Source organism: Ornithorhynchus anatinus, chromosome X5 (assembly GCF_004115215.2).
Source record: "Ornithorhynchus anatinus isolate Pmale09 chromosome X5, mOrnAna1.pri.v4, whole genome shotgun sequence".
Lineage (NCBI taxonomy): Eukaryota > Metazoa > Chordata > Mammalia > Monotremata > Ornithorhynchidae > Ornithorhynchus > Ornithorhynchus anatinus.
Genome location: NC_041753.1, coordinates 4,900,441 through 4,928,414, shown reverse-complemented (window position 1 = coordinate 4,928,414; position 27,974 = coordinate 4,900,441). Strand labels below are relative to the sequence as shown.

General features: G+C 64.5%; 1 protein-coding gene and 1 long non-coding RNA gene across 2 annotated transcripts; one reads left to right on the top strand and one right to left on the bottom strand.

Annotated features, from left to right (window-relative positions):
* Positions 1-45: 45 nt before the first annotated feature.
* Positions 46-21,703, bottom strand: ITGA10 (integrin subunit alpha 10). Its single transcript, XM_039910954.1, is given in 30 exon segments — positions 46-284; positions 1,243-1,356; positions 1,824-1,916; positions 2,481-2,675; positions 2,811-2,924; positions 3,241-3,325; positions 3,433-3,522; positions 3,819-3,895; positions 4,077-4,169; positions 5,216-5,360; positions 6,006-6,091; positions 6,209-6,322; positions 6,431-6,573; positions 6,703-6,869; positions 7,984-8,114; positions 8,768-8,970; positions 9,983-10,130; positions 11,452-11,600; positions 11,734-11,878; positions 12,217-12,290; positions 12,407-12,572; positions 12,683-12,808; positions 12,810-12,834; positions 13,452-13,600; positions 15,850-15,977; positions 16,062-16,176; positions 17,189-17,286; positions 17,563-17,672; positions 18,394-18,505; positions 21,618-21,703. Coding segments are annotated over 30 exon segments (3,501 nt in total). The 5' UTR covers positions 21,658-21,703; the 3' UTR covers positions 46-218.
* On the top strand, positions 15,878-17,669 carry LOC114807949. Its single transcript, XR_003755945.1, has 3 exons — positions 15,878-15,963; positions 17,076-17,239; positions 17,583-17,669. It is a non-coding gene; the product is annotated as an uncharacterized LOC114807949 (long non-coding RNA).
* Positions 21,704-27,974: the final 6,271 nt, after the last annotated feature.

Below are 27,974 nucleotides of genomic sequence, written 5' to 3'. Positions count from 1 at the left end.
ATGGTGGGGCGGGGGGGGGGGGGGGTGTGAACACAGGGGGTGATGGAGCCCGAAGTGGGGGGCAAGAGGGGGGTCTCTCGGGGCTGACCCTTCCTCCTCCTCGGATCCAGCTGGGCCAGGCCAGGCGGCCTCCCCCACCCCCCGTACACGCCCCCTCCAGCATCCCCGGGGGGCCGCAGGCACGTGGAACGAGGGTGTGGGGTCCCAGGGGGTCCCGTTCACTGCTCCGGCCTCTCCGTCTCCTCCTCTTCCCCGGGGACTTTCTTGCGGGAGAAGAACCCGAGCTGCAGAAGAGGGGGAAGACCACGAGGAGGGGAAGGCCACGGACCCATCCCGTCTCCCCCATCCCCCCCAGTCACCATCACCACCCCGGCCCTGGGCCCGAGTGGATCTAGTGGATAATAATAATAATGGTGGTATCTGTTAAGCGCTTACTATGTGCCAAGCACTGTTTTAAGCACTAGGGTAGATAGAAGGCGATGGGGTGGTCCCACGTGGGGCTCACAGTCTCCATCTCCGTTTTCCAGATGAGGTCACCGAGGCCCAGAGCAGCAAAGTGACTTGCCCAAGGTCACACGGCGGACACGTGGAGGAGCCGGGATTAGAACCCACGTCCTCCGACTCCCAAGCCCGGCCTCTTGCCACTTAGCCACGCTGCTTCTCAAAAGCAAGGGCCTGGGAATCTGCTGGGGGACCTTGGGCAAACCACGTCACTTAGATAACGGTATCTGTGAAGGCCTTATTATGTGCCGGGACTGGACTAAGCGCTGGGGTAGATGTAAGCGTATTTATCGTTCTATTGTCCTCTTCCAAGCGCCTGATACCGTGCTCGGCACGCAGTAAGCGCTCAATAAATACCATCAGATGAATGAATAATTGAGAGGTTGGACCCAAACCACGTCCCACAGGGAGCTCATAATCTTGATCTCCGTTTGACAGATGGGGTAACTGAGGCACAGAGAAGCTAACTGACTCGCCCAAGGTCACCGGGCGGACTGGTGTCGGAGCCAGGAGTAGAACCCAGGTCCTTCTGCCTTCCAGGAGGCACTTCTCGGTGCCTCAGTCATCTCATCTCTAAAACGGGGACGAAGACCCACGTGGACCGGAACCGCGCCCGACCCGTCGGGCTCGTATCTACCCCGGCGCTTAGTACAGTGCCTGGCACAGCGTTTAACCAACGCCATTTAATTTAAAACAAAAGCCCAATCAGACCGGCCCATCCCGGGTCCCAGCTTCTCCTACCTTCCAGAGGCAGAAGACGACGAGGGCGAGAAGCAGCAGGCCCCCGAGGACGCTGCCGAGAAAGATCCACAGCGAGACGGGGACCTGCCGAATCTGGAAGACCTCTAGCAGGCTCTGTGGGCGGATAAGAAGAAGAAGGATGGATAATTATGGCACTTGTTGAGCGCTTACTCTGTGCCAAGCACCGTTCCGAGCGCTGGGGGAGATATGAGTTAGGTTGGACACGGTCCCCGTCCCGCGTGGGGCTCACCGTCTCCAACCCCATTTTCCGGATGAGGGAACTGAGGCTCAGGGAAGGGAAGGGACTTGCCCAAGGTCACCCAGCAGAGAAGTGGCAGAGCCGGGATGAGAACCCAGGACCTTCTGACTCCCAGGCCCGGGCTCTACCCACTGAGCCACCCCAGCTTCTGAGGGGGTTGGGCGGGGGGCCGTTCCGGGGCCCTGCTCCGCCAGCGGGCACCTCCCCCAGAGCAAGGAGGGGGGGAAACTGAGGCGGAGCCGGGTACGTTGGCGAAGTTCCAAACCTCCGGGGAGGAGGAGGGTTCGCAGGGCGCCCCCGTGGCCCGTGCCTGCCCCCGCACCTCTCTCCGCCGCGCGGCCTCGGGAAGGGTCAGCAAGCCGCTCTCCGCCCCCAGCTCGAAGGTGCTGACCACTGTAACCGACTTCAGCTTGGCCTGGAGAGGAGCGGAGGGGGGGGGGGGCGGGGGGGGGGTGGAGCAAGCCAAGGGGGAGAGGGGGTATAACAGTTATCATCATCAATCAATCGTATTTATTGGGCGCAAAACCCCGGACCGGGCGCTTGGGAGAGAACAATGTAACACCAGACACACTCCCTGCCCACAACGAGCTCACAGTCTAGAGGGAGAGAGAGACCTTAAGAGAAATAAATAGATAAATAGCATACACGTATATCTATGTAGAGGTGTATTGAAATATACATGTTAAACCCTTACTATGTGTCAGGGACTGTACTAAGCGCTGGGGCGGCTACAAGCAGAGCGGGTTGGACAAAGTCCCCGTCCCACGTGGGGCTCCCAAGTCTCCATCCCCATTTGACCGATGAGGGAACTGAGGCCCGGGGAAGTGAAGTGACCGGCCCGAGGCCCCACAGCAGACAAGTGGCGGAGCGGGGATTAGAACCCAGGACCCCCCCCCCTCCCCCCCCGGCTCCCGGGCCCGGGCCCCGGCCGCTAGGCCCCGCTAGTTTCCGAGGAGAGGGGAGCCCCCTACCCGCTCACCGTGCGGAAGACGCGGTCGTGGACCACCCGCAGCATCCGCACCGAGGCCTGGGCGCCCTTTGCCAGCCGCCCCAGGCGGCACCGGACGGCCTGGCAGCGGGTCGAGGTGCAGTTCCAGCGCCCCGGCCTCTCCCCGGCCGCCTCGGACCCCGACCGGGGAGGGGGCTCCGGCAGCTCCTCCACGACGCAGCTCGCCTGGTTGGGGGCGGACACGGGGCGGAGGGGGCTCTTACCTCGGGGTGCGGAGGGCACCCTCGCCTCCCCGCCCTCGCCCCGGGGGAGAGCGGGGGGACGAGCCGGGGGTGGGCGGGGAGGGGTCTCCAGACTCACGTCGTCCACCAGGACCCCGGTCACCGACAGGAAGCGGCCACTCCCGGGCACCTCGGCCGGCAGGAGGGCGGACAGCCGGAGGCCGTCGACGGCGAAGCAGCCCAAGTTCTGCACCTGGGTCGGGGGGAGAAGACCCCGGGGGGTGGTGAGGGACGGGGCTGGGGGGGCAAAACTCTCTCCCTTCCCTCCCCAATTCCAGCCCCGCCCTGCCCGATTCATTCACTCACCCAATCGTATTCATCGAGCGCTCACCGTGTGCCGGGCACCGTACCGGGCCCTCGGGAGAGTCCGATACGACAATAAACCGACACAGCCCCTGCCCGCGACCAGCTGACGGTCCAGAGAGCCAGTTTCGAACCCAAAAAGCTCCCGTCCCACCCAGCCCCCTCCCAGGCCCCTCGCCGACCCTCGCCCCGTCCCCATTTCTCACCTTGAACGTGGTTTGGAACTCGGGGCCCGGCCCGGCGGGGAGGATCCCATAAGGGTGGACCTCGTAGTGGTGCAGGGTGGTCTCGCTGCAGGGAGATAAGGGGGACCCCGTGGGGGGGGGGGTAAAACCGGGGGGGGGGGGCTCCTCTCCTCCATCGGGGACCAGGGGATTCGGGGGAAGAGGGTCCCGTACCTGGAGACCGCGAGGTCCGGCTCGTACTGGACGAAGACCTCCAACTGGACGGTGTTATCGTGCAGGGTGGCGTTAGTTTCCAAGCTGTCACTGGTAAATGGAAGAGGGGGGTTCGATCCTATTTTCTTCAAGCCAGGACTGTGCCCGCGTCCCCTCCCCCTGCCCTCCCGACCCCCCTTCCTGGGCTGTGCTGGGTAATAATCGCGATAATAATAATAATAACTCCTAAGCACCGACTGCGCGCCGGGCTCCGTTCCAAGCGCGGGGGTAGGTACGAAGTTATCAGTTTGGAAACAGTCACCGTCCCGCGTGGGGCTCACGGTCGAGGAAGGACCCCCACCGAGACCCCCGGAGTGGGCAGGGATGGGGGGGAATCCGGCCCCCACCTGTCGGCCGTCAAGGTCACCAGGGCCCGGCTGAGGAGGGAGGTGCAGCTGAACTCAAATTCCAGGAGGAAGGTCACCTGGGCGGAGGGCGCGGAGGTCGACCCAGGGCCGCGGGAGGCAGGATCAAGGAGGGAAGAACGAGGAAGAGACGGGAGGGGGAGAATGAGGATGGAGGGAAGAACGAGGAAGAGACGGGAGGGGGGGAATGAGGAAGAGAAGAGGGAGGTGCCCCTTCCTTCCGCCGTTCCCGGGCCTCACCTTGGCACCTGCCTGGAAGACCGGGTGGCCCACGCTGCAGGAGCGGGCGTGGGGGGAGGGGGCCGTGCACTCCACCTTCACGGGGGCGTCTCTCTGCAGAGGAGGGTGGTCGCCACATCAGCGGGGGAAAGGCTCGACGGTAAATCGTCATCGTCGTCATCATCAAATGACGATGGCGTCCGGTAAGCGCTCGCTCCGTGCCGAGCGCCGTTCTAAGCGCCGGGGGAGATGGGAGGCAATCGGGTTGTCCCCCGTGGGGCTCCCGGTCTCCGTCCCCATTTTCCAGGCGAGATAAGCGAGGCCCAGAGGAGTGGGGCGACTTGCCCACGGTCACCCGGCAGACGAGGGGCGGAGCCGGCATTAGAACCCACGACCTCCGACCCCCGGGCCCGGGCCCCGGCCACTAGGCCTCGCTGCTTCTCTGGTCAATAGCTGGTCAATGGCCACTCCCTTCCAAACTTCCCACACCGCTTCTTCTTCCAGTCCCCGGATCCCCCCCTCTCCGACCCCGCCACGTTCCCCTCCCTCCTAGCCTCATGTTCTTCTCCCTCTTCTAATTACGGTATTTGTTAAGCGCTTACTACTATGGGCCGGGCACTGTATTAAGCGCCGGGGGAGATACGAGGCGATCGGGTTGTCCCCCGTGGGGCTCCCGGCCTCCATCCCCATCTGACAGAGGAGGAAACCGAGGCCCAGAGAAGTGACGTGACCTGCCCGAGGTCTCACCGCAGACGAGTGGCGGAGCGGGGATCAGAACCCGCGACCTCCTGACCACCGGGCCCACGCTCCGTCCGCTAGGCCACGATGCTTCTCGGGTCCCCCTCCCTCCGACCCCCCTGCTCTCAGCGTGGCTCGAGAGCCCGGGCTTGGGAGCCAGAGGGCCTGGGTTCTAATCCCGGCCCCGCCACTCGTCTGCTGCCTGACCTCGGCCACGTCGCTTCACTTCTCTGGGCCTCGCTTATCTCACCTGTCAAATGGGGATGGAGACCGTGAGCCCCCCGGGGGACAGGTTGATTACCTCGTCTCCCCCCCCCCAGCGCTCAGAACAGGGCTTGGCATAGAGTAAGCGCTCGACAAACGCCATCGTTATCGCTGCGATTATCCTCCTCCCTGGGGTCCCCGGGGCCCGGAGGAGGCACCTGAAGGGTGAGGCTGGCCAGGTGGAGGCTGCGGGAGAAGCCGAGGTCCAGACTAGCGTTGTAAGCGTTTTCCTTGCGGTTCTCCAGCCTCACGGACACCAGCGCCTTCCGCCGCCCGCCGCCCCGCACCACGAACGGGGTCCGCCTGGCGCGGGCGAGAAGCCGGCCGGGGCGCGGGGTGAGGGGAGGTGGGGGATCCCCCGCCCCGGCCGTCCCTCCCGGCTCCCCCGGCCCCTCCCCGTCAGGTGACGGTAAGATAATGATAATAATAACGGAGTTATTTGTTTAGCGCTTACTACGCTTGCCAGCTGGGTGACTTCGGGCGAGTCACTTAACCTCTCTGTGCCTCAGTTACTTCAGCTGTAAAATGGGGATTAAAAACTGCGAGCCCCAGGTGGGACAACCTGATCTCCTTGGATCCCCCCAGCGCTTAGAACAGAGTTGGCGCTTACCGAATACCGCTGTTATCGTTATTATTATTAGGTAGCAGGCACCGTGCTGAGCTCTGGGATGGAGCCAAGCTGATCGGGTCGGACCCAGTCCCGGTCCCCCGAGGGGCTCCCGGGCTTCATCCCCATTTTCCAGATGAGGTCAGTGAGGCCCAGGGAAGCGAAGTGACTCGCCCGAGGTCAGCCAGCAGACGCGAGGCAGCGCCGGGATTAGAACCCGCGCCCTCTGACTCCCGGGCCCGGGCGGGCTCCAGCCGCTAGGCCACGCTGCTTCTACGCCGGCTGGCCCGGCCAACTTTCCCGGCTCCCGGCCCCCCCAGGTCCCCCCGGCCGCCCCCCACCGGGATCCGTGGATGTCCAGTTTGGCCTGCAGCGCCAGGTCAGCGACGCACTGGTCGTCCGAGCCGCAGTCCTTGAAGAACGGGATCTGCGAGGGAGGGATCGAGAGGTCGCCTCGGGTCAGGGTTCACACCGGGCCCGGGGGGGACCCCGGCCCCTTTCCACCCCTGGGGGCGGCCCGGGGGGGCGGGCGGTGGGGACAGACCAGCTCTCGCAGGGAGGAGGGAGAGTCCCCGTCCAGCACGGGCTCCGGTCTGGGGCCGGGGTCCAGGGCGAAGTTGACCACCAGAGCGAGCGGCCGCAGGTAGTCCGTCGTGTCCTGCGGGGCGGGAGGCAGGGAGGCAGGACGCGGCGGGAGGCGGGGGGGGGTCCGGCCCCTACCCCGGGGGCGGCGCGGACGCCCCCCGGCCCCGGTCCCCCGGCTCACCAGCACGTGGAAGTGGAGCGGGTGGCAGGTGACGTTTCCCACCGACAGCCGAAGGGTCCTCGGGGGCAGGTGCGGGCCCGACCCGTCGAAGCCCGCCCGAGCCCCCGCCGACGCCTCGTCCAGCGTGGCCCACACTCGCACCTCTGCGGGGACACGGGGTCGGTGGAGGGGGACGGGACCCAGCAGGGAGGAGAGGGGAGGGGGCTCAGGCCTCTGAGGGAAGGGGGGCAGGGGGGCCGGGGGGCAGGGGGGCAGGGGTCTAGTCTGCTCACGGAGGCGAGGGTCCCAGCGTCCCAGCGAGCGGGAGGACGGGCGGAAGCAGAGGCGGGCGGTGAGGCAGGCGGCTTCCAGGCCGCGCCGGCGACAGTCCGGCCGCAGCAGGCTGATGGCGGCGGGGGTCACCGCCAGCGACGGGGCCAGGTGGACGACGGGCCGGGAGCTGCGGGAGCCGCCGCGGCCGGCGGGGACAGGGCCGGGTCCGGTGGCCCGAGCGGGGAAAAGCCGGGGGGGGGGAGAGATGAGGGGGACCCCCGCACCCCGCCCGTCATTTATTCATCCGTTCCATCGCCTTTGGTGAGCCTTTGCTGGGTGCCAGACCACCGTACTGGGCGCCCCGGAGAGTCCGGTACGACGATAAACAGACCCGGTCCCCGCCCACAACCAGCTGACCGTCTAGACGCCAATTTATAAAGATGGAGATGGCACTCGGTAGGCGCTCGTTCCGTGCCAGGGCCCGGGCTAAGCGCCGGGGTGGATAATGATGACGATGGTGTCTGTGAAGCGCTTACTATGTGCCAGGCGCTGGACTGAGCGACTAAGCGCCGAGGTAGATATAAAGGGATCAGGTTGTCCCACGTGGGGCCCACAGTCTTTATTCCCGTTTTCCAGATGAGGTCACCGAGGCCCAGAGAATAAATAAATAAAATAAACGGTGGCGTCTGTTAAGCGCTTACTATGTGCGGAGGACCGTTCCGAGCGCCGGGGGAAACAAGGTGATCAGGTGGTCCCACGTGGGGCTCACAGTTTCAATCCCCATTTTCCAGACGAGGGAACTGAGGCCCAGAGAAGTGATGTGACTTGCCCAAGGTCACACAGCAGACAGCGCGTCCCTCTCGCTCCCCTAGTCTGTAAGCCCCTGGAAGGCAGGGGACGTGCTGACGCTTTTTCTCGCGACTTAGCGGAGAGAGTCCGGGCTCGGGAGCCGGAGGCCGTGGGTTCCAATCCCGACTCCGCCGCTTGTGAGCTGTGTGACTCTGGGCAGGCCATTTCCCTTCTCCGTGCCTCGGTGAGCTCATCCGTAAAACGGGGATGAAGACCGGGAGCCCCGAGCGGGACGGTCCGACCGCCCGGTATCGACGACGGTCCTTGGCACGTAGTAAGTGCTCGACGAATGGCGTAATCCCTTCTTCTTATTAATGAGAACGACGGAATGAACACTCGGGACTTGGTAAGTGCTTGACGAACACCGTGACGAAAGCAAAGGGGAAGAGGCCCTGTGTCCTCCTCCCTGACCCCTCGCCCCCTCGCCGCCCGGCCCGTCCTGGCCCCGGCACCTGAGCAGCACGACGGCCCCCTGCGCCCCGACGGCCACGTCCACCAGCCGGTCCCCGTCCATGTCCAGCCGGCCGTCCACGCTCCTCCCGAAGTAACTGAGGCCCGCTGCCAGCGAGGAGGCCGCCACCCTCTGCCCACGAGAAGCGGGGGGCCGTGAGGACCCGCCGGCACCCACCCGCCTCTCCTCGGCTCCCGGGGGACCCCCGGACCCCCCCACCCCCGTCCCCCCGGGGCCCGCCGGCTCCGGCCCCTCTCCCCTTCCCCCTCCAGGGGACACCCCCCCCCCCCGGTCCCCTCCAAACGATGAGCCCCCGGATCGGCCAGCACCCGCCCCCTCCCCTTACCCCCCGGGGGACCCCCCCACCCTCCCTGCCCCACCAGGGTCAGCCAGCTCCGGCCCCTCTCCCCTTCCCCCCCCAAGCAGCCCCCCACCCCCTCCCCTTGTCCCCCAGGGGACCCCCACCCTCCCTGCCCCCCCAGGGTCGGCCAGCTCCGGCCCCTCTCCCCTTCCCCCCGGGGGACCGCTCCGGCCCCCCCAAACGACGACCCCCCACCCCCTCCCCTTAACCCCAGGGAACCCCCCTCTCGCCCCCCCCCCCCAGGGTCAGCCAGCTCCAGCCCCCTTCCCCTCCAGGGGACCTCCCCGGCCCCCCCCAACGACGACCCCTAGGTCAGCCAGGACCCCCCCATCCCCCAGGGCCCCCCCCCCCGGGTCAGCCCCCTTCCCTCCCCTGCCCCCCGGGGCCGGCGCGCCCCCTGGCGGCGGGGGTCGGACGGTCGGACCTGCTTGGGCGCGGGGTCCAGGCGGGCGGGGGGCGCTCCGTGGAAGAGGTAGAGCGCTCCCCGGTGTCCGTCCTCCAGGGGCGCGCCCACCGCCACGTCGGCCAGCCCGTCCTCGTTGAGGTCGCCCAGGGCGGCCAGCGCGGAGCCGAAACGCGCGTCCTGCCGGGCCGGGGCCCGCAGACGACCCCGAGCCCACCGGGCCGCTCCTTCCCCCTACAACCGAGGGCGGGAGAACCGCTTACTACGCGCTAGACACTGGGCGCCGACAAGCCCACCGGCTCGGACGCGGGCCCCCCCCGGGCCTCACGGCCCTCGTTTGACGGGTGAGGGCGGCCAGGCCCGGCGAAGCCGAGCGACGCGACGACGACGACGTCCGTTACGCGCTCGCTGGGTGCCGGGCGCTCATCCAAGCGCTGGGGGAGATACGGGGTAGTCGGTCTGTCCCACGCGAGGCTCGAGGGCCCCGGCCCCGTTTGACGGGTGAGGGCGGCGAGGCCCACCGAAGCCGAGCGACGCGACGACGACGACGTCCGTTACGCGCTCGCTGGGTGCCGGGCGCTCTTCTAAGCAGCGGGGGAGATACAACCTCCTCAGGTTGTCCCACGCGGGGCTCCCGGCCTTCATCCCCATTTTGCAGATGAGGGAACTGAGGCCCAGAGCGGCGAGGTGACTGGCCCAAAGTCACACAGCCGATCGGTGGCGGGGCCGGGATTAGAACCCACGACCTCGGACTCCCAAGCCCGGGCTCTTGCCGCCAAACCAGGCTGCTTCTCCAGTGGCATCCGCCGACGCTTCGGATGCCCGTCCGCTCGTTGTGTTTCGTCGTGGGTCCCCCCCCCCCTAGACTGTACGCCCGTCGTTGGGGAGGGATCGTCTCTCTTTGTTGCCCAGTTGTGCTTTCTGAGCGTTTAGCGCAGTGCTCTGCACACAGGAAGCGCTCAGTAAATACGACTGAATTGAATTCTGCACCACCCTGCCTCGCTCCCTTTTTTTAAATCCCCCCCCGCTCCCAGTCCCACACCGCTTCCGTCCATCGTGCATTGATCTCTGTCCGTATCCGTCTCCCCCCGGGAGACTGTCGGCCCGTCGCGGGCAGGGAGCGTGTCCGTCCCTTGTCGCGCTGTCCTCGCCCCAGGGCTCTGGCCACTTTAAGCGCTCAGTAAATAGGAACGGATAAATACGGCTGAATGGAATGAACGAATAAATGAACCAAGCTCACCTGGCCCACCCCGTACACGTAGACCCTTCCGGTCTCTCGGCTCTGGGGGCCCAGGAACATGGGGGCGGCCACCAGCAGGACGTCGGTCACCCCGTCCCCGTCCACGTCCACGGGGCAGAGCTCGCTGCCGAAGTAGGATCCGATCTGGGAGATAACAACGATGGTGTCCGTTAAGCGGTTCCCGTGCGCCGAGCACCGCTCTAAGCGCTGGGGGAGATAGGAGGTCATCAGGCCGTCCCCCGCGGGGCTCCCATTCTTTGTCCCCGTTTTCCAGATGGGAGAACCGAGGCCCGGAGAAATTAAACGACTGCTCGAGGTCACACGGCAGACAAGGGGCGGAACCGGGATTAGAACCCACGACCTCAGACTCCCAAGCCCGGGCTCTTTCCACCCGGTGCTCGGCACAGAGCAGGAGCGTAACAGACGCCATCGCTTGGGCACTTACGCCTAGCCTCGGCACGTATGAAATCGTAACCGTGGTCTCTGCGAAGCATTTACTACGTGACGAGCGCTGTGTACTAAGCGCCGGGTGATCAGCTCCCACATGGGGCTCACAGACTGGGTGGGAGAACGGGCACCGAATCCCCATCTTACAGATGAAGAAACCGAGGCCCAGGGCTACGTCAGGCAAACACCAACGCTCGGCCTTTCTCCCCTGCTCTGTTGGCAGAGGTTTGTCGTCCGCTTGCTTAAGCGGTACTTTCCCAAGCGTTCAGTACGGTGCTCCGCACACAGCGAGCGCTCAACAAATGACCGGATGAGTGAATGAACGCTTCTCTCCCCCCCTGGAACGGAAGCCGGAGGAGAGCGGGGACCGCTTAGATCGGTGCCCGGCACGGGACAGTCAACGGCGACTGCCAGGGGTGGAGGGACTGATTATTTTTTTTCTTTTAAATGCGATTTGCTAAGCACTCGCTCGGTTGTAAGGTCCGGGGCAAATACGAGTTCATTAGGCTGGACCTAGTTCCTGTCTCGCAGGGGCTCACAGTCCACATAGGAGGGAGAGCTGGAGATCTGAGGCACGGAGAATTTAAGCGACTCGCCCGAGGTCCCGCCGGAGGGCAAAGCTGGGATTAGAACCCAGGTCCCCCGGCTCCCGGACCCGTGATCTTTCCACTAGGCCGCACCGCTCCAGTGGACGACATTCCGAAGCCGGGATGAAAGGGGGAGAGGGGATGGAGGGACGTTAAGCGCTTAGGATGTGCCAGGCACGGGCCTAAGCGCTGCTTTTCTTGTCGTCCGACGGACGACATCCTGAGGGCGGGATAGAAGGGGGAGAGGGAACGGAGGGGCGTTGTTGTTTATGGAGTTAGTTAAGCGCTTAGTACGGGCCGAGCACTGTACTGACCGCTGGGGGAGACACAAGCGGCGGGGCGGGGGCGGAGGGGGGTGGGGGACTGTTCCCCTTCCACTGTCCAAGCCGCGGCCCGGCCCTCCGCCCCCCCAGGCCCCCCCCCCCGCCCACCTGCTCCCCTAGGAGGCGGCCAGCGACGGTCACGGTCCCGTCCTCTCCGAGCTCGAAGGCGACCACCTTCCCCCGGTGCTGGAACCGCGGGGCCCCGGACAGCAGCAGCCGGCGACCCCCGGGGAGGACCAGAGAGGACACGGAGTAACCTGGGGTCAGCGGGAGACCGGGGCCGGGGGCGTCGTGGGACGGAAACGAGACCGCGGGATGGTGGAGGGTCCCGGGGAGACCCCGGGCCTCCCGCCGGCCCCCGCCCGCAAACCCGCCACCCCCGGCCCTCACCCAGGTAGGCCGCGTGGTTCTGAAGCGCGGGCGGGAATTCGGCTTCCAGGGCGGCCCGGGGAGGGAAGAGGCGGCGGCCCCCCGCCAGCCAAAGAACCGACCCCCCCCAGTCGTAGGCGCCCACCATGCCGAACAGGATCCCGTCCTGGAGGGGGGGAAGGGGAGGGAGAAGGTCATCGAGGGGGTCGGGGGGGGGGGGGGGAGGTCACGAGGCATCGAAGGGGCTGAGGGGGTCGTCGAGGGGTCGCGGGGGGGGGGCGCCCGGGGGAGTCGAGGGGGCCGAGGGGGGTCGCCGAGGCGTCACAGAAGGGATGAGGAGCGAGAAGGTCAAGGGTCTGGGCAACGGGGCTGGGGGGAGGAGGAGGAGGGCCGAGGCCTCGGCCCGAGAGGAGCGGGGAGAGGCCGAGGAGAACGTGGGGGGCCGGGGGAGAGGCCGGGGAGAAGGCGGGTGGGAGGGGGCGCCGCCCTCCAGGCCGGACTCACGGGCTGCGTGTGGACGGAGAAGCCGATCTGGGACATTTCCAGGCCGAAGGAGCTCTCGTTCTCCCCGTGGGAGCCTGGAGCCGGAGGGGGACGAAGGACGGGGGGGGCCTTCAGGGCGACGGGGGAGGGAGGGGGAGACCCAGCGGCCCCCTTCCCTCCCGTCCCCCGTCCGGGCCCGGCGCCCGCCCACCCTCGAGGCCGAAGATGCGGTCTCCCAGGGCGTCCACGATGTCGGTCAGCGCCGCCTCGTCGGTCACGTTGAAGAAAAACTTGTCGTCCGGGTCGCTGGCGATGGCGCGGATTTCGCGAAGGAAGGAGGCGGGATCCCGCTGGCGGCGGAGGTAGTGGCCCAGGACCTGGACGGGAGCGGAAGGGAGGGTGGGCGTCGAGAAAGGAGCATCCCCCCCCCCCCCCCCCCCCGCCCCCCAGGCCGGACCCTTCCTTCTCCCGCCGCCCGGGCCCTCACCGCGATGCCGTATCGCGTCACGTTGAGCGTCTCGCAGGCCCGCAGGGCCCCCGGCAGGTCCTCCCCGTCGTGGGACTCCCCATCCGTCACCACCACCAGCAGCCGCGTGGCCTCGGGGCGGCCCCCCCCGGGTCGGACTGAACCCCTCTGTGCTGGGAGGGCGGGGGTGAGGGGAAGCGGGGGCAGAGTGAACCCCAGAAGCGCCCCCCTCCCCTCGAGGCCCCGGCCCGGAGTCCCAGGGTCGTGGGTTCTCACCCCGGCTCCGCCGCCGCCGCGTGACCCTGGGCAAGTCACTTCCCGTCTCCGCGCCTCGGTTCCCTCGTCCGGAAAATGGGCACGGAGACCGGGAGCCCCGGGCGGGACAGGGACTGGGTCCGACCTGATTTGCCCGTATCCACCCCGGTGCTGAGTACGGCGCCTGGCACCCAGGTCCGGGCCAAGGTCGCCCAGGAGACGGGTGGCGGCCCGGGGATATTAATAATAACAATTATGGTATTTGTTAAGCGCGAGCACTGTGCTAAGCGCTGGGGGGAGATACGAGCTAATCGGGTTGTTCCACGTGGGGCTCCCGGTCTCCGTATCCATTTTCCAGATGAGGCCGCTGAGGCCCAGAGAGGTCAAGCGATTTGCCCCAGGTCACCCGGCCTTCCTTCGGAGGTGCTTGAGACTCGCGGACCCGGGCTGAACCCGCTGGGCCACGCTGCTCCCCGTGTCCCCCCCGGCCCGGCCTCCGAGCCCCCCGCCGCGTCCCCCGGGGGCTCGCCCTCACCAGGCGCTGCGGATGGCCTGCGCCGTCCGAGTCTCCCGGCCCTCCCGCCGCTTCAGGCTCCGCGCCGCCCGCACCACCTCGTTCTTGGTGCGGAAATCCCCCAGCTTCCATTCGTGCACAGGCCGCTCCCCGTACTGCACGAGGCCCACCTGGGGACACGGGGGCCGGGCCGGGCCGGGGGAGAGCCAAGGAGGAGACCCTCAGGGACCTCACCTCCCTTCTCTCCTTCTCCGTCCCCGTCTGCTTCTTCTGTTTCGTCGTCTGGCTCCCCTCTTCTAGAGCGGGAGCCCGTGGTGGGCCGGGGATGGTCTCTATCTGTTGCCCAGCTGTGCTTCCCAAGCGCTCAGCGCAGTGCCCCGCACACAGTAAGCGCTCGGGAAATACGACCGAATGAACGGCAATCCCGGGCCGCACGGACCGCTCCTCCGGTGCCGCTCGCCTTCTCCCCGGGTCTCCGTCTCGCCCGTCTGGCCGCCGACCCCCGGCCCACGTCCCGCCTCTGACCTGAACGCCCTCCCTCCCCTCATCCCACAGACCATTCCTCTCCCTCCCTTCAAACCCTTACTGAAGGCCCGTCTCCTCCAGGAGGCCTTCCCAGACTGAGCGCCCCTTTTCCCTCATCTCCCTCTCCTTTCCGCCTGACCCTGACTTGTTCCCTTTGCTCTTAAGAAGAAGAAGAAGAAGAATGATATTTATTGCTATTGTTTTTGTCGGTCTCCCCCGGTCAGACCGTAAGCCCGTCCAAGGGCAGGGACCGTCTCTATCTGTTACCGATCTGTCCATTCCAAGCGCTTAGTCCAGTGCTCTGCACATAGCAAGCGCTCAATAAATACTATTGAATGAATGAAGGAATATTTGTCAAGCGCTTACTATGTACCAAGCGCTCTTCTAGACACCGGGATGGATACAAGGTGATGGGGTTGGACACGGTCCCTGCCCCACATGGGGCTCACGGTCTCGATCCCCATCGTGGTTTAGTGGCAAGAGCCCCGGCTTGGGAGTCAGAGGTGGTGGGTTCTAATCCCGCCTCCGCCATTTGTCAGCTGTGGGACACTGGGCCAGTCACTAAACTTCCCTGGGCCTCAGTTCCCTCATCTGTAAAATGGGGATGACGACTGGGAGCCCCACGTGGGACCCCCCGATGACTTTGCATCTACCCCAGCGCTCAGAACAGTGCTCAGCACGTACTAAGTGCTTAACAGATCCCATCATTATTATTTTAGGATTATTATTACCCAGCACTTTTGGATATATCTGTCATTTTATTTATCTTGACGCCTCTTTACTTGTGCTGACTGGGTCCGACCCGATCTACTTGTGTCCACCTCCGCGCTTAGTACGGTGCCTGGCACGTAGTAAGCGCTTCACTGATGCCACAGTTATTCTAGACTGTGAGCTCGTCGTGGGCAGGGAATGTCACCGTTTAGGGGTCTACTGGACTTTCCCAAGCGCTCAGCACAGTGCACCGCACACAGTAAGCGCTCAATAAATACGGCTGCGTGAATGAATGGACCCCCCCCTTGGAATCCGGGGCTTCTGCTATAATCATATAATCATCATCTAAAGGAGGGCTTTTTATTAAGCGCTTACTACGTGCCAAGCACTGCACTGAACGCCCTAATGGAGGTGCTCGGGAGGGTGTGAGGAGATGGGGCTGCAGCCACGCCCCCCGACGCACAAGCCACGTGACCGACGCACGAGTCACGCCCCTGAGGCACAAGCCACGCCCCCGACGCGAGAGCCACGCCCCGACACTTAGGCCACGCCCCGAACTCGTAGGCCACGCCCCGACGCACGAGCCACGCCCTCGAGATGCAAGTCACGCCCCCGACGCACGAGCCACACCCCTGGGGTATAAGACACGCCCCCGACGCGCGAGCCACGCCCCAACCGCGCAAACCACGCCCCCGACGCACGAGTCACGCCCCTGAGGTGCAAGCCACGCCCCGACGCACGAGCCACGCCCTTGAGGTGCAAGCCACGCCCCGACGCACGAGCCACGCCCTTGAGGTGCAAGCCACGCCCCCGACGCACTGGCCACGCCCCTGGGATATAAGACACGCCCCGGAGCACGAGCCACGCCCCCAGACGCCCGAGCCACTCCCCAACCGCGCAAACCACGCCCCCGACGCACGCGCCACGCCCTTGAGGTGCAGGCCCCGCCCCCCGCGGCACGAGCCCCGCCCCGCCGCCCAATCCCCGCTCACACGCTTCCGAGCCCCGCCCCTTCCGCCCCCGCCCACTGGGGGGGGGCCCTCGCCGCTTACGTCACGCCCCTGCAGGCCCCGCCCCTTTCACCCCCTCGCCCCGCCCACGTGGAGCCGCTTAGCCAATGAAGAGCTCGTTGCCCCGGCCCCGCCCCCCCCTTCCGACAGCGCCCCCCAGCGGCCCCTGCCACCTGGATCTGCTCGGGGTCGATGAAGAGCTTGCCGAGCAGCCTGCGCAGGAAGGTCTGCACCTGGGCCCAGGGGTAGATGCTGTTGGAGCCGTCCAGCACCATGACGATGTCCATGTAGGTGGGGCATCCTGCGGCGGGGCGGGGGGTCACCACCGACCGGCCCCGGGGACCCGCCCCCACCCGCTCTCCCGCCCCCCGCCCCCGGCCAGTACGCTGGGCGGTGGGCGCCAGGGTCTCCCGGAGCCGGAAAGCCTCGTCCACGCGTGTGCACACCCCGGAGCTGAACACGGACGAGCCGCAGGCCTGGGACCAGAGCGGGGCGCAGGCCTGGTGGAGGGGAGGAGGGACAGACGTGTCAGGCAATCCTAATAATAATAATAATAATCATGTTGGTCTTTGTTAAGCGCTTACTAGGTGCAGAGCACCGTTCTAAGCGCTAGGGTAGACACAGGGGAATCGGGTTGTCCCACGTGGGGCTCCCAGTCTTCATCCCCATTTGACAGACGAGGTCACTGAGGCTCAGAGAAGTGAAGGGACTCGCCCACAGTCACCCAGCTGACCAGTGGCAGAGCCGGGATTCGAACCCCTGACCTCCGACTCCAAAGCCCGTGCTCCTTCCACTGAGCCACGCTGCTTCTCCACTACTTCTCCTATGTACTGAGCGCTTCCTGTGCGCCCAGTCCTCCACTGAGCGCTTGGGACGATGCACTATAACAGACACACATTCCCGCCCGCAGCGAGCTGACAGTCTAGAGGCGGACAGACGTTAATAGAAATGAATGACATGTGGACATAAGTGCGGGGCGATCGCTCTGCACGCCGTAAGCGCTCAATAAATACGATCGAATGGATGAAGGGAGGCGCCCCCTCAACCTTCCCGACTGTAATAATAATTATTATTATTATTATTACGGTACGTGCTGAGGGCTTGCCACGTGCCAGGCACTTTACAGAGCGCTGGGGTGGATGGAAGCAGATCAGCTAAGCTCGTTATGGGCAGGGAATGTGTCTGTTTATGGTACTCTCCCAAGCGCTTGGTGCGAGGCTTTGCACCCCGCGCTCAGTAAATCCGGTTGAATGAATGAGATCGAGTCGGGGCCTCCGAGGCAGAACCGCACAGATATCAACCTTCTCCCCATATCCACCCCCTCGGTCTGTGAGCTCGTTGCGGGCAGGGACTGTCACCCTCTATTGCCGTATCGGACTTTCCCAACCGCTCGGTACAGTGCTCTGCACACGGTCGGCGCTTAATAAAGACGACTGGACGCGTGAAGGGACGACCAGCCTTCCCGCAGCACCGGGCCTTGTGGGCCTCTCCCCCGTCCCTGCGTTTCCTCACCAGGAATCCCCCTGCCTCCGGATCCTCGGGTTGCAGCAGCGACATCCCCAGGTGCACGTTTCGGGCGGGGCGCGATGCGTTTCCCAGGGTCCGATCCCCTGCGAGGGGGGCCGGGGGTCACGATAGAGGGGCCGGGGTCGCGATACAGGGGGCGGGGTCAGGAATAAGCACATAGTAAGCGCTCAGTAAAGACTATTGAGTGAAGTGGCTGAGCCGGGATTTGAACCCATGACCTTTTGCCTCCCGGGCCTGGGCTCTTTCCACCGCGCCATGCTGCTTCGCTGGTGGAGCGGGGTGGGAGGGATGAAGAAAGGGGAGCACATCGGGGGGCGCAGAGGGGGTGGGAGAAGAGGAAAGGGGGGTGGGGTCCTTACCCAGGTGCCCCTTGACACAGGTGGCGTTGGCACCCCCTCCCACGGGGCAGCGATAAACGTCTCCCCTGCGGTCGCCCGCCGGCCCGGCCCAGGGGGCGCTGGCCAGGATCCTGCGGGGAGACCCGAGCGCTTAGGACAGTGTCCTGCACGCCGTAAGCGCTCGGTGAATACGACAATGAATGAATGATGCCCCTGGGCTGCGGGGCCCCGGTCATTAGATCGTCGCCTGCCTCCCTCCTTCTAGGCCGTGAGCCCGTCGTCGGGCAGGGACGGTCCTTCCCCGTGGCCCAACTGTCCGCTCCAAGCGCTTAGGACAGTGCTCTGCACACAGTAAGCGCTCAATAAATGCGACTGGATGAATGAATGAATGAAAGAAATGCGATTGAATGAATGAATGAGCATTGATGGTCATTCGGAATAGAGAGCCCCGCCCCCTCCCAGATCAGGTCCCGTCCATCATGGGTCAGGCCCCCGCCCCCTTATAGATCAGATCCCGTCCATCATGGGCCAGGCCCCGCCCCCTCCCAGATCAGGTCCCGTCCATCATGGGCCAGGCCCCGCCCCCTCCCAGATCAGGCCCCGCCCCTTCATAGATCAGGTCCCATCCATCATGGATCAGGCCCCGCCCCCTCCCAGATCAGGCCCCGTCCATCATGGGTCAGGCCCCCGCCCCCTTATAGATCAGATCCCGTCCATCATGGGCCAGGCCCCGCCCCTTCATAGATCAGGTCCCGTCCATCATGGATCAGAGCCCCGCCCCCTGCCAGATCCGGCCCCGTCCATCATGGGTCAGGCCCCGGCCCCCTCGCGCGCGGGGCCCCGGACACTCACCAGCGCCGGCCGTGGGCCACGTGCTGCAGGACCTTGTATCCGAACTGGGCCTCCCGAGGCCCCCGGAAAAAGCGCGCCCGTCGCTCGTCCAGGTTGAACGTGTCGCACAGCGCTGGGCGAGGGAGGGGAGATGGGAGGCAGGGGGAGAGACCGGGCTGCGGCACGGGGGGATTCCCAAAAGGGGCCCGGGACCGGGATCTGGGGACGAGCGGAACGCCCCCCGCCCCAGTGATGATAACGATGGCACTTGGGAAGCGTTTACTACGTGCGAAGCGCCCTTCTAAGCGCCGGGGGGGGGGGGGGGCGGGGGGGGGATGCAAGGTCATCGGGTCGTCCCACGGGAGGGCTCCCAGTCTTCATCCCCGTTTGACAGGTGAGGTCACTGAGGCCCGGAGAAGGGAGAGGACTCGCCCCAAGTCACCCGGCTGACCGGCAGCGGAGCGGGGACCCGAACCCGTGACTTCCGACTCCCAAGCCCGGGCTCTTTCCGCCCAGCCGCGCCGCTTCTCTGCTGGAACACCCAGAACCACCTACACTGTGTCTTACACACGCTCACACACAACCAAAACCGGACACACTGTCTCACCCCCCCCCCCCCCAGAACTGGACACGCTGTGTCTTAATAATAATAATAATAATGTTGGTATCTGTTAAGCGCTTCCTATGTGCCGAGCACCGTTCTAAGCGGCGGGGGAGACACAGGGGAATCAGGTTGTCCCACGTGGGGCTCACGGTCTTAGTCCCCATTTTACAGATGAGGGAACTGAGGCACAGAGAAGTCTTACTCCGACACGCACACGCAAAATCAGAACCAATAATAATAATAATGTTGGTATCTGTTAAGCGCTCACTATGTGCCGAGCACCGTTCTAAGCGCTGGGGTAGACATAGGGGTCCCACGTGGGGCTCCCGGTCTTCATCCCCATTTGACAGATGAGGGAACCGAGGCCCGGAGAAGTGAAGTGACTCGCCCACAGTCACCCAGCCGACGAGTGGCAGAGCTGGGATTCGAACTCATGAGCCCTGCCTCCAAAGCCCGGGCTCTTTCCACTGAGCCACGAACCACCCACACTGTGTCTTACTGTGACACACACACACAAAACCAGAACCACCCACACTGTGTCTTTCTTTTACACACACACACACACACACTTGGGTTTCCGTGTTCTAATCTTTTCCACCCTCAAAATCTCCTTTGCAGATTTTCCCCCCGGAGGGATTCGTATTACCCTCCCACGGCCAGGCCATCTTCTTTCACCCTCCTTCTCCTCCTCTTCCGAGCCCCCCAGCCCCCCCAGGAAGGACCCCCGCCAGCCTGAGAGGAAAAGGAGGAGGAGGGTGGGATGACCGGGAAAAGCACCCTAGAAGGGGGGTCCGTTTCTGTCTCCCTCATTATCCGCCTGTGAATGTTTTACCCTTTCGGTCTTTCCTTGTTTCTCTCTCTCTCGCTTTCTCTCTTTTAATACTTATTGAGCGCTTCCTCCATATCAAACACGCTTCTAAGCCCTGGGGTGGACAGATACAAGGCCATCAGGTTGGACACAGTCCCCGGCCCACCCGGGGCTCCCAGTCTAAGCGGGAGGGAAAACGGGGATCGAATCCCCATTTTACGGGTGAGGAAACTGAGGCACAGAGAAGTTAAGTGACTCGCCCAGGGTCTTACACACGCACCCAACCAGAGCCAGACGCACGGTGTCTCACTCTTACACACACAGATCCTCCAGACTGTTAGCCCGTCGTGGGGGGAGGGATCTCTCTTTATTGCTGTACTGGACTTTCCCAAGCGCTTAGCGCAGCGCTCTGCCTACGGTAAGCGCTCGGTAGATACGATCGAACGAATGAATGAACCCGACTCACTGGGTCCGACTCTTACCCGCACAGCGAGCAACTGGCGGAGCGGGGATGAGAACCCGGGTCCTCTGACCCCCCCCCCCCCCAGCCCCCTGCTCTTTCCGCTCTGCCACGCTGCTTCTCTACATCCTTCCAATCTCTGTAAATCTCTGCGGGTCTCTCCGTTTCTGAGCACCCCCGTCTCTCTGTCTTTCGGCCTCTCTGTTTCTGCCTCTCTCGGGTGCTCTGACCCTGGGTCTGTCTCTCCTTGGCCTCTGTGTGTCTCCACCTCTCTGTCTCTGCCTCTCCACCTCTATGTCTCTGTTTTCCACCTCACTGTCTCTGCATCTTCACCTCTCTGCCTTTGCTTTTCCACCTCTCTGTCTCTGCATCTCCCTGTCTGCTTTTCTGCCTCTCTGTCTCGGCTTTTCCACCCCTCTGTCTCGGCTTTTCCACCCCTCTGTCTCCGCTTTTCCAACCCTCTGTCTCTGCATCTCCACCTTCTATCTCTGCTTTTCCTCCTCTCTGTCTCTGCTTTTCCACCTCTGTCTCTGCATCTCCACCTCTCTAGCTCTGTGTTGCTACCTCCCTGTCTGCTTTTCCACCTTTCAGCCTTTGCTTTTCCACCCTTCCGTCTCTGCATCTCCACCCCTGTCTCTGCTCTTCCACCTCTCTGTCTCTGCATCTCCACCTCTCTGTCTCTGTGTCTCTACCCCTCTGCTTTTCCACCTCTCGGCCTCTGCATCTCCACCTCTCCGTCTGCGTCTCCCTCTAGCCTCAGTCTCCCTGTTTCTGGGTCTGTCTCCGTCTCTCCCACACAGAGGCCTCAGTGTCTGCGTCTGCTGGTTCCAGGCCAGAAAACGGCCCTCTCTGTTGCCCGGGTGGGGCTCTAACCGCCCCCCAGCCCCCCACCCCCTACCCCACCCTCCCCCGAAGACCCCGACCGGGGACTCACCAGGCCCAGGCCCCCTCCCCGCTCCCACCCCCCCAGGACCCCCTTTCCCTGCCCTTCCACCCAGGGCCCCCCTCCCCAACTCCCAAATTAGGCTGCTATTTGGGGAAAGGCTGATTATATAGGCGACGTCCAGTTCTCCACCGCACCGGGCCGGGCCCCCTCCTCCTTCCCAGCCTCCCCACCCTCCGGGACGAAGCTCATGCCGCCCGGCCACGTCTGCCCGGGACAAGGGGGTGGAGTGGGGAGACCCCCGGGGACCCCGGCGTCCCCCCACTCCAGCAGCCGGCTCCCCTCCCATCTCCAGCGCATCTCCTTAAGGTGGTGGGGGACCGCGTAGCCCCTCTAAACGTCCCCCACGCTGTCCAGACCCCCTCCCCATGCGTGGGTGACCCCTCTGTCCCCCTCCCCCAGATCCATTAGGACTCAGCCCCCTCCTCACCTGCCAGGAGCGGCAGGACCAGACGAAGGAGCAGGTCCATGGTGGCCCGGGCAGGGGGCTCCGTCCGTCCCCCGGTCCCTCCGAGCACCGTCTCGTCCGGAGGCCCTCGACCTCGCGGTTTTCTTTCATTTCCCTCCCTTCCCGCCTACCGACGTTGGCAGCTAAAAATAAAATTGGACGGGGTTGGGGAGGGGGATGGGGAGGAGGGAGAGGCGGAGCCCCTCCATCCCCTGGACGGCCCCTGTCTCTCTCCGGGGTGGGGGGGGGGGTCTCTCTGGGTCTCTCCCGGACAGGCCGCCCACCTTGGGCAAGGAAAGGGCCTGATGCTGGCCGGGTAGGTGTTGAGACACAGTGGGTCCGGTTCTGGTTGTGTGTGTGTGTAAGAGTAAGATACAGTGGGTCCGGTTCTGGTTGTGTGTGTGTGATGTAAGAGTAGGACACAGTGGGTCTGGTTCTGGTTGTGTGTAGGACTGAGACACAGTGGGTCTGGTTCTGGTTGTGTGCGTGTGTTGTAAGAGTAAGACACAGTGGGTCCGGTTCTGGTTGTGTGCGGGACTGAGGCACGGTGGGTCTGGTTGTGTGTGTGTAGGAGTAGGCCAGAGGGGATCTGGTTGTGGGTCTGTGTAGGACTGAGACCCAGTGGGGCTCGTTCTGGTTGTGTGTGTGTAAGAGTAAGATACAGTGGGTCCGGTTCTGGTGGCGTGTGTGGTGTAAGAGTAAGACACAGTGGGTCCGGTTCTGGTTGTGTGTGTGGTGTAAGAGTAAGACACAGTGGGTCCGGTTCTGGTTGTGTGTGGGACTGAGACACGGTGGGTCTGGTTGTGTGTGTGTAGGAGTAGGCCAGAGGGGGTCTGGTTGTGGGTCTGTGTAGGACTGAGACCCAGTGGGGCTCGTTCTGGTTGTGTGTGTAGGAGTAAGACACGCTGGCTCTGGTTCTAGTTGTGTGTTTGTAGGACTGAGACAGTGCGTCTGGTTGTGTGTGTGTGTGTGTAAGACACAGTGGGTCTGGTTCTGGTTGTGTGTGTGTGTAGGACCGAGACACGACGGGTCTGGTTCTGGTTGTGTGTGTGTAGGAGTAGGACAGAGTGTTTCTGGTTGTGTGTAGGACTGAAATATAGTGGGTCTGGTTCTGGTTGTGTGTGTGTATCTGTTTATTGTTCTACCGGGCTCTCCCCAGCGCTTAGGACAGTGCTCTGCACGCAGTTAATAATATCATCGTGTGCCATCAAGCAGTTTTTGATTCAAAGCGACTCCCAGGATATACTTTCTCCGGAACGTCCCGTCCTCCGCCACGATCCGCCACCTTTTTAACGGTTCTTCCGTTCTCGTTGTTGAGGTCTCTACAGTAATAATGACGATGATGATGGTATTTATTAAGCTTAACAAATACCATGATTATTATTCTCATTAAGGGCTTACCCCGTGCCGAGCGCTGTTCAAAGCGCTGGGTTGGATACGAGGTCATCAGGTTGTCCCACGTGGGGCTCAGAGTCCTCATCCCCATTTTACAGATGAGGGAACCGAGGCCCACAGAAGCGACTTACCCAACGTCACGCGGCTGACAAGCGGAATCGGAACCCACGACCTCTGACTCCCAAGCCCCCGCCCTTAGCACAAAGCCACGCCGCTTCCCTGCTCGGCCTCTTCCTCGTTTATCCCTGGACTTCTCCCGGCATTAGTGTCTTCCCCAGAGAATCAGACCTCCTGATTTGGGTTAATTTGCTCCAAAATCCAGCGCTCAATAAGTAACGCGGCTCAGTGGCCAGAGCCCGGGCTTGGGAGTCCGAGGTCGTGGGTTCTAATCCCGCCCCCGCCACTTGTCAGCTGGGTGACTTTGGGCGAGCCGCTTCGCTTCCCTGGGGCTCGGTTCCCTCGCCTGGAAAACGGGGATGAAGACCGGGATCCCTACGTGGGACAACCTGATAACCCCAGTGCTTAGAACAGTGCTTGGCACACAGTGAGCGCTCGACAAACACCATCATCATCATCATCGTTATAATCATTAGCGGGGCTCAGTGGAAAGAGCAGGGGCTGGGGAGTCCGAGGGCATGGGTTCAAATCCAGCGGTGTGACCTTGGGCAAGTCACTTCCCTTCAATGGGCCTCCGTGACCTCAACTGTCAAATGGGGATGAAGACTGGGAGCCCCAGGTGGGACCACCTGAGGACCTTGTATCCTCCCGGCGCTTAGAACAGTGCTTGGCACATAGTAAGCGCTTAACAAATGCCATTATTATTATTATTATTATTATTATTATTATTATTATTATTAACGATTGAATGAATCTCGGCCGAGCGCTCTGGTGCTGCCCTCTGGTGGCCGCCTCTCGAACTCCATCTCTGCCGCCCCTCCCCTTTCCCGTCCTGTGGAAATAATAATAATAATAATAATAAATGTTGGTATTTGTTAAGCGCTTACTCTGAGCACTGTTCTAAGCGCTGGGGGAGATGCAGGGTCATCAGGTCATCCCACGTGAGGCTCCCAGTCAATCCCCAATTTACAGACGAGGGAACTGAGGCCCAGAGAAGTGAGGTGACTTGCCCGCAGTCACCCAGCTGACAAGCGGCAGAGCCGGAATCCGAACCCACGACCTCTGACTCCCCAGCCCGGGCTCTTGCCACGGAGCCCCGCTGCTTCTCTACTAATTACGGTATTTGTTACGCGCTTCCTAGGTGCCGAGCGCCGTTCTAAGCGCCGGGGGAGATCCAGGGTCATCAGGTCGGCCCACGTGAGGCTCCCGGTCTTCATCCCCATTTGACAGACGAGGGAACTGAGGCCCAGAGAAGTGAAGTGACTCGCCCCGGGTCACCCAGCAGACAAGCGGCGGAGCCGGGATTAGAGCCCCCGACCTCTGACTCCCAAGCCCGGGCTCTTAATACTATTACTGCTTTTACGAGATTTTCTTCCCCTCGACTCTATTTATCGCCATCGTTCTCGTCCGTCCGTCCCCCCCGATCAGACCGTGAGCCCGTCAGACGGCCGGGACCGTCTCTATCTGTTGCCGACTCGTTCGTTCCAAGCGCTTAGTCCAGTGCTCTGCACATAGTAGGCGCTCAATAAATACTATTGAATGAATGAAGGAATTATTGCCCTCGGGGGCGGCACGGTCCCCGAGAACCGCGTCCCCTCGATGTGGATAAGGCAAGCCCGTTTATGAAGAAGAAGAAGAAGAAGAAGAAGAAACGTCCACGTGTCCACGCGGCCAGGCCCAGACCCTCCGGGGTGGAGGGGGCTTAGGTCTGACCTCCGCTGGCCCCGGAGGGGGCTGGGGAAGAAGGGGTGGGCTGGGGGGTCATCCCGGGCTCGTCCCCCGGCGTCGTCTCCTCCTCCTCCTCCGGCCCATCCCCGCCGCGGCCCAAGCCGGGCGAGGCCAGGCCGGCCCCGTCGCCTTCCCCGGCGGCCGCCCCTCGACCAAGGCGTGGTAGGCCCGGCGGCCGCCGGCGGCCCGCGGGTACCGGGGCCCGTCCGGGCGCCGGCAGGGGCCGGCGGGGGGCGGCGGCCGCCGCCAGGAAGGCGTGGAGCTCGCAGGTGCGGCGGAAGGGGTTGTCGCCGGCCCGCAGGGCGGCCGGCCGGGGCGCGAGGGCGAAGGGGCCGCGGCCGATGACCCCGAGGGCGCTGCCGTCCGCCGCCAGGAGCCGCGGGGCCGGCCCGCGCCAGTCCGGGGGCGGGAAGCTGACCCGGTTGGCCGTCGGCAGCACCTCCCGGGGCTCGCAGGGCACGGCGTCGAGGGGCGCGTTGTGCCCGGCCGGGCGGGCCACCCCGGACAGCCAGGTGAAGGTCCAGTGGAAGCGCAGGAGGTCCGGGTCGCCGATGTCCCGCAGCGGCAGCCGCCCCGGCCGCGGGCCCCGCACCCCGGCCCGGGAGAACCCGACGGCCACCGGGGCCAGGGCGGCCCAACGGGGCCCGGAGGCGCCGGGTCGGCCGGGCAGCTATTGAACAGGCCGAGCTCCTCCGGCGGGCCCGGGCCGGCGAAGGCGGCGGGCGCCGGCCGGGCCACGGCGTCGAAGCCCAGGTCCAGCGAGCGCAGCGGGGGCCGGCCGGCCGGGTCGCCCGCCCCCACGGCCGCCGGGCGGTTGTAGGACGGGTCCGGGCGCTCCAGCGGCGGGCGGCGGGCCCGCCCGCCCCCTCGCCGCCCTGGAAACTGAGGCGGGGGGGCGTTGGGGTGGGAGGAGGGGGAGACGCCTCGAGGTCCGAGCTCCGCCCCCCCCAACGTCCCCCCGGGACCCGTCCCCGGTCGGGGGGGCGGGGGGGGGACCGGTCAGTCCGGTCCGGCCGTCTCGGCCTGGGAGTGGGCCAGGCCTCCCGGGGTGGGGGTGGGGATCCCCGCCCCCCGCCGCCCCCCGCCCGCCGAGAGGGGGAGGGGCGCGGCTGGGGCCTCCCGGGGGGGGGGGGGTCCCGCCCTACCCCCGGCCTTCAGCAGGAAGAGGGGTGCGGGGTCCCCCCGCACCGGCAGAGGCTCCGGTCCTTCCCGGCGCAGGAGGGTGGGCTCTCCCGGACCCGCACCGACCCGCACCGGCTGCGGGGGAGGGAAGGACCGCAGGCCCGCTCCGAGCCGCGCCCCTCCGCTCCGCTCCGCTCCGCTCCGCTCCGCAGGACCCCGAGGGCCGGACCCCCTCCGCCCGCTTCCCCCGGGACCAATCGGGCTTCGTCCACTTCCCCTTGGACCAATCAGGCCCGCTCCCCCCCTAGACTAACGAGGCTCCGCCCACTCCCCCCCCGGACCAATCAGGCTTCGATCACTTCCCCCCGGACCAATCGGGCTCCGCCCACTCCCCCCCGGACCAATCAGGCTTCGATCACTTCCCCCCGGACCAATCGGGCTCCGCCCACTTTCCCTCCGGACCAATCAGGCTTCGTCCACTCCCCCCCGGATCGACCACGCTCCGCCCACTCCCCCCCAGACAAACCTGGTTCCGCCCACTGCCCCCCTGGACCAATCAGGCTTCGCCCACTTCCCCCTGGATCAGACAGGCTCCGCCCACTCCCCTGGACCAATCAGGTTTCGCCCACTTCCCCCTGGACCAATCAGACTTCGTCCACTTCCCCTTGGACCAACTAGGCTTCGCCCACTTCCTCCTGGATCAACCAGGCTCCGCCCACTCCCCCCCAGACCAACCCGGCTCCTCCCACTCCCCACCTGGACCAATCAGGCTCCTCCCACTCCCCACCTGGACCAATCAGGCTCCTCCCACCCCCCAGACCAATCAGGCCCCGCCCACTCCCCCCTGGACCAATAAGGCTCCGCCCACTTCCCCCGGATCAACCCCGCTCCGCCCACTCCCCCCCGGGGACCAATGGGGTCCCGCCCACTTCCCCCGCGACCAATCAGGTCTCGCCCATTCCCCCCAGGGCCAACCAGACCCCGCCCACTTCTGACGACTCCGCCTCCGCTTCGGGCCCTTTCCTTCATTCATTCAAACATTTTTATTGGGCGCTGACGGTGTGCAGAGCACTGTACTAAGCGCTTGGGAGAGGGCAATTCGGCAACACATAGTGACAATCCCTAGACGACAACGGGCTCACGGTCCAGGAGAATACTTAGGGTATTCGGCAAGCGCTTACTATGTGCCCAGCACTGAAGCAGCGTGGCTTGGTGGGAATAATAATAATGTTGGTATCTGTTAAGTGCTCACTATGTGCAGAGCAGTGAAGCGACTTGCCCACAGTCACACAGCTGACAAGTGGAAGAGCCCGGGCTTGGGAATCAGAAGTCATGGGTTCTAATCCCGCCTCCGCCACTTGTCTGCTGTGTGACCTTGGGCAAGTCACTTCACTTCTCAGTTCCCTCCTCTGTACAATGGGGATGAAGACTGGGAGCCCCGTGTGGGACAACCTACCTTGTGTCTAGCCCGGCGCTCAGAACGGTGCTTGGCCCCTAGTAAGCGCCTAACAGATATCAGAATTATTTATTATTATTATTATTAGAGGAATAACTGTGGCGTTTGGTAAGCGCTTACCAGGGGCCAAGCACCGTTCTAAGCGCTGGGCTAGCTACACGGACATCGGGTTTGGCCACAGTCCGTGTCCCTCGCGGGGCTCGCAGACTCGAGCCCCATTTTACAGAGGGGAGGCACAGAGAAGTGAAGTGACTTGCCCGAGGTCACACAGCCGAGACACGTGGCCGAGCTGGGGGGGGGGGGGGTGCCCTCCCCTCGCTAGAGGGCGCCAGAGGGCGGGTGTCGCGGCGCGTCCCGGCCACCAGAGGGCGCCAGAGAGAGAGCGCGCCACCACCCCGCGCCCGCCCCCTCCTGGCGGAGCCGCGCGATTGCAGCCGGCCTGCCGCCACGAGGCTCCTCCCTGCGACATGCTATTTCTTGAGCGCTCACTGTGGGCACAGCACTGTGCTAAGCGCTCGCAA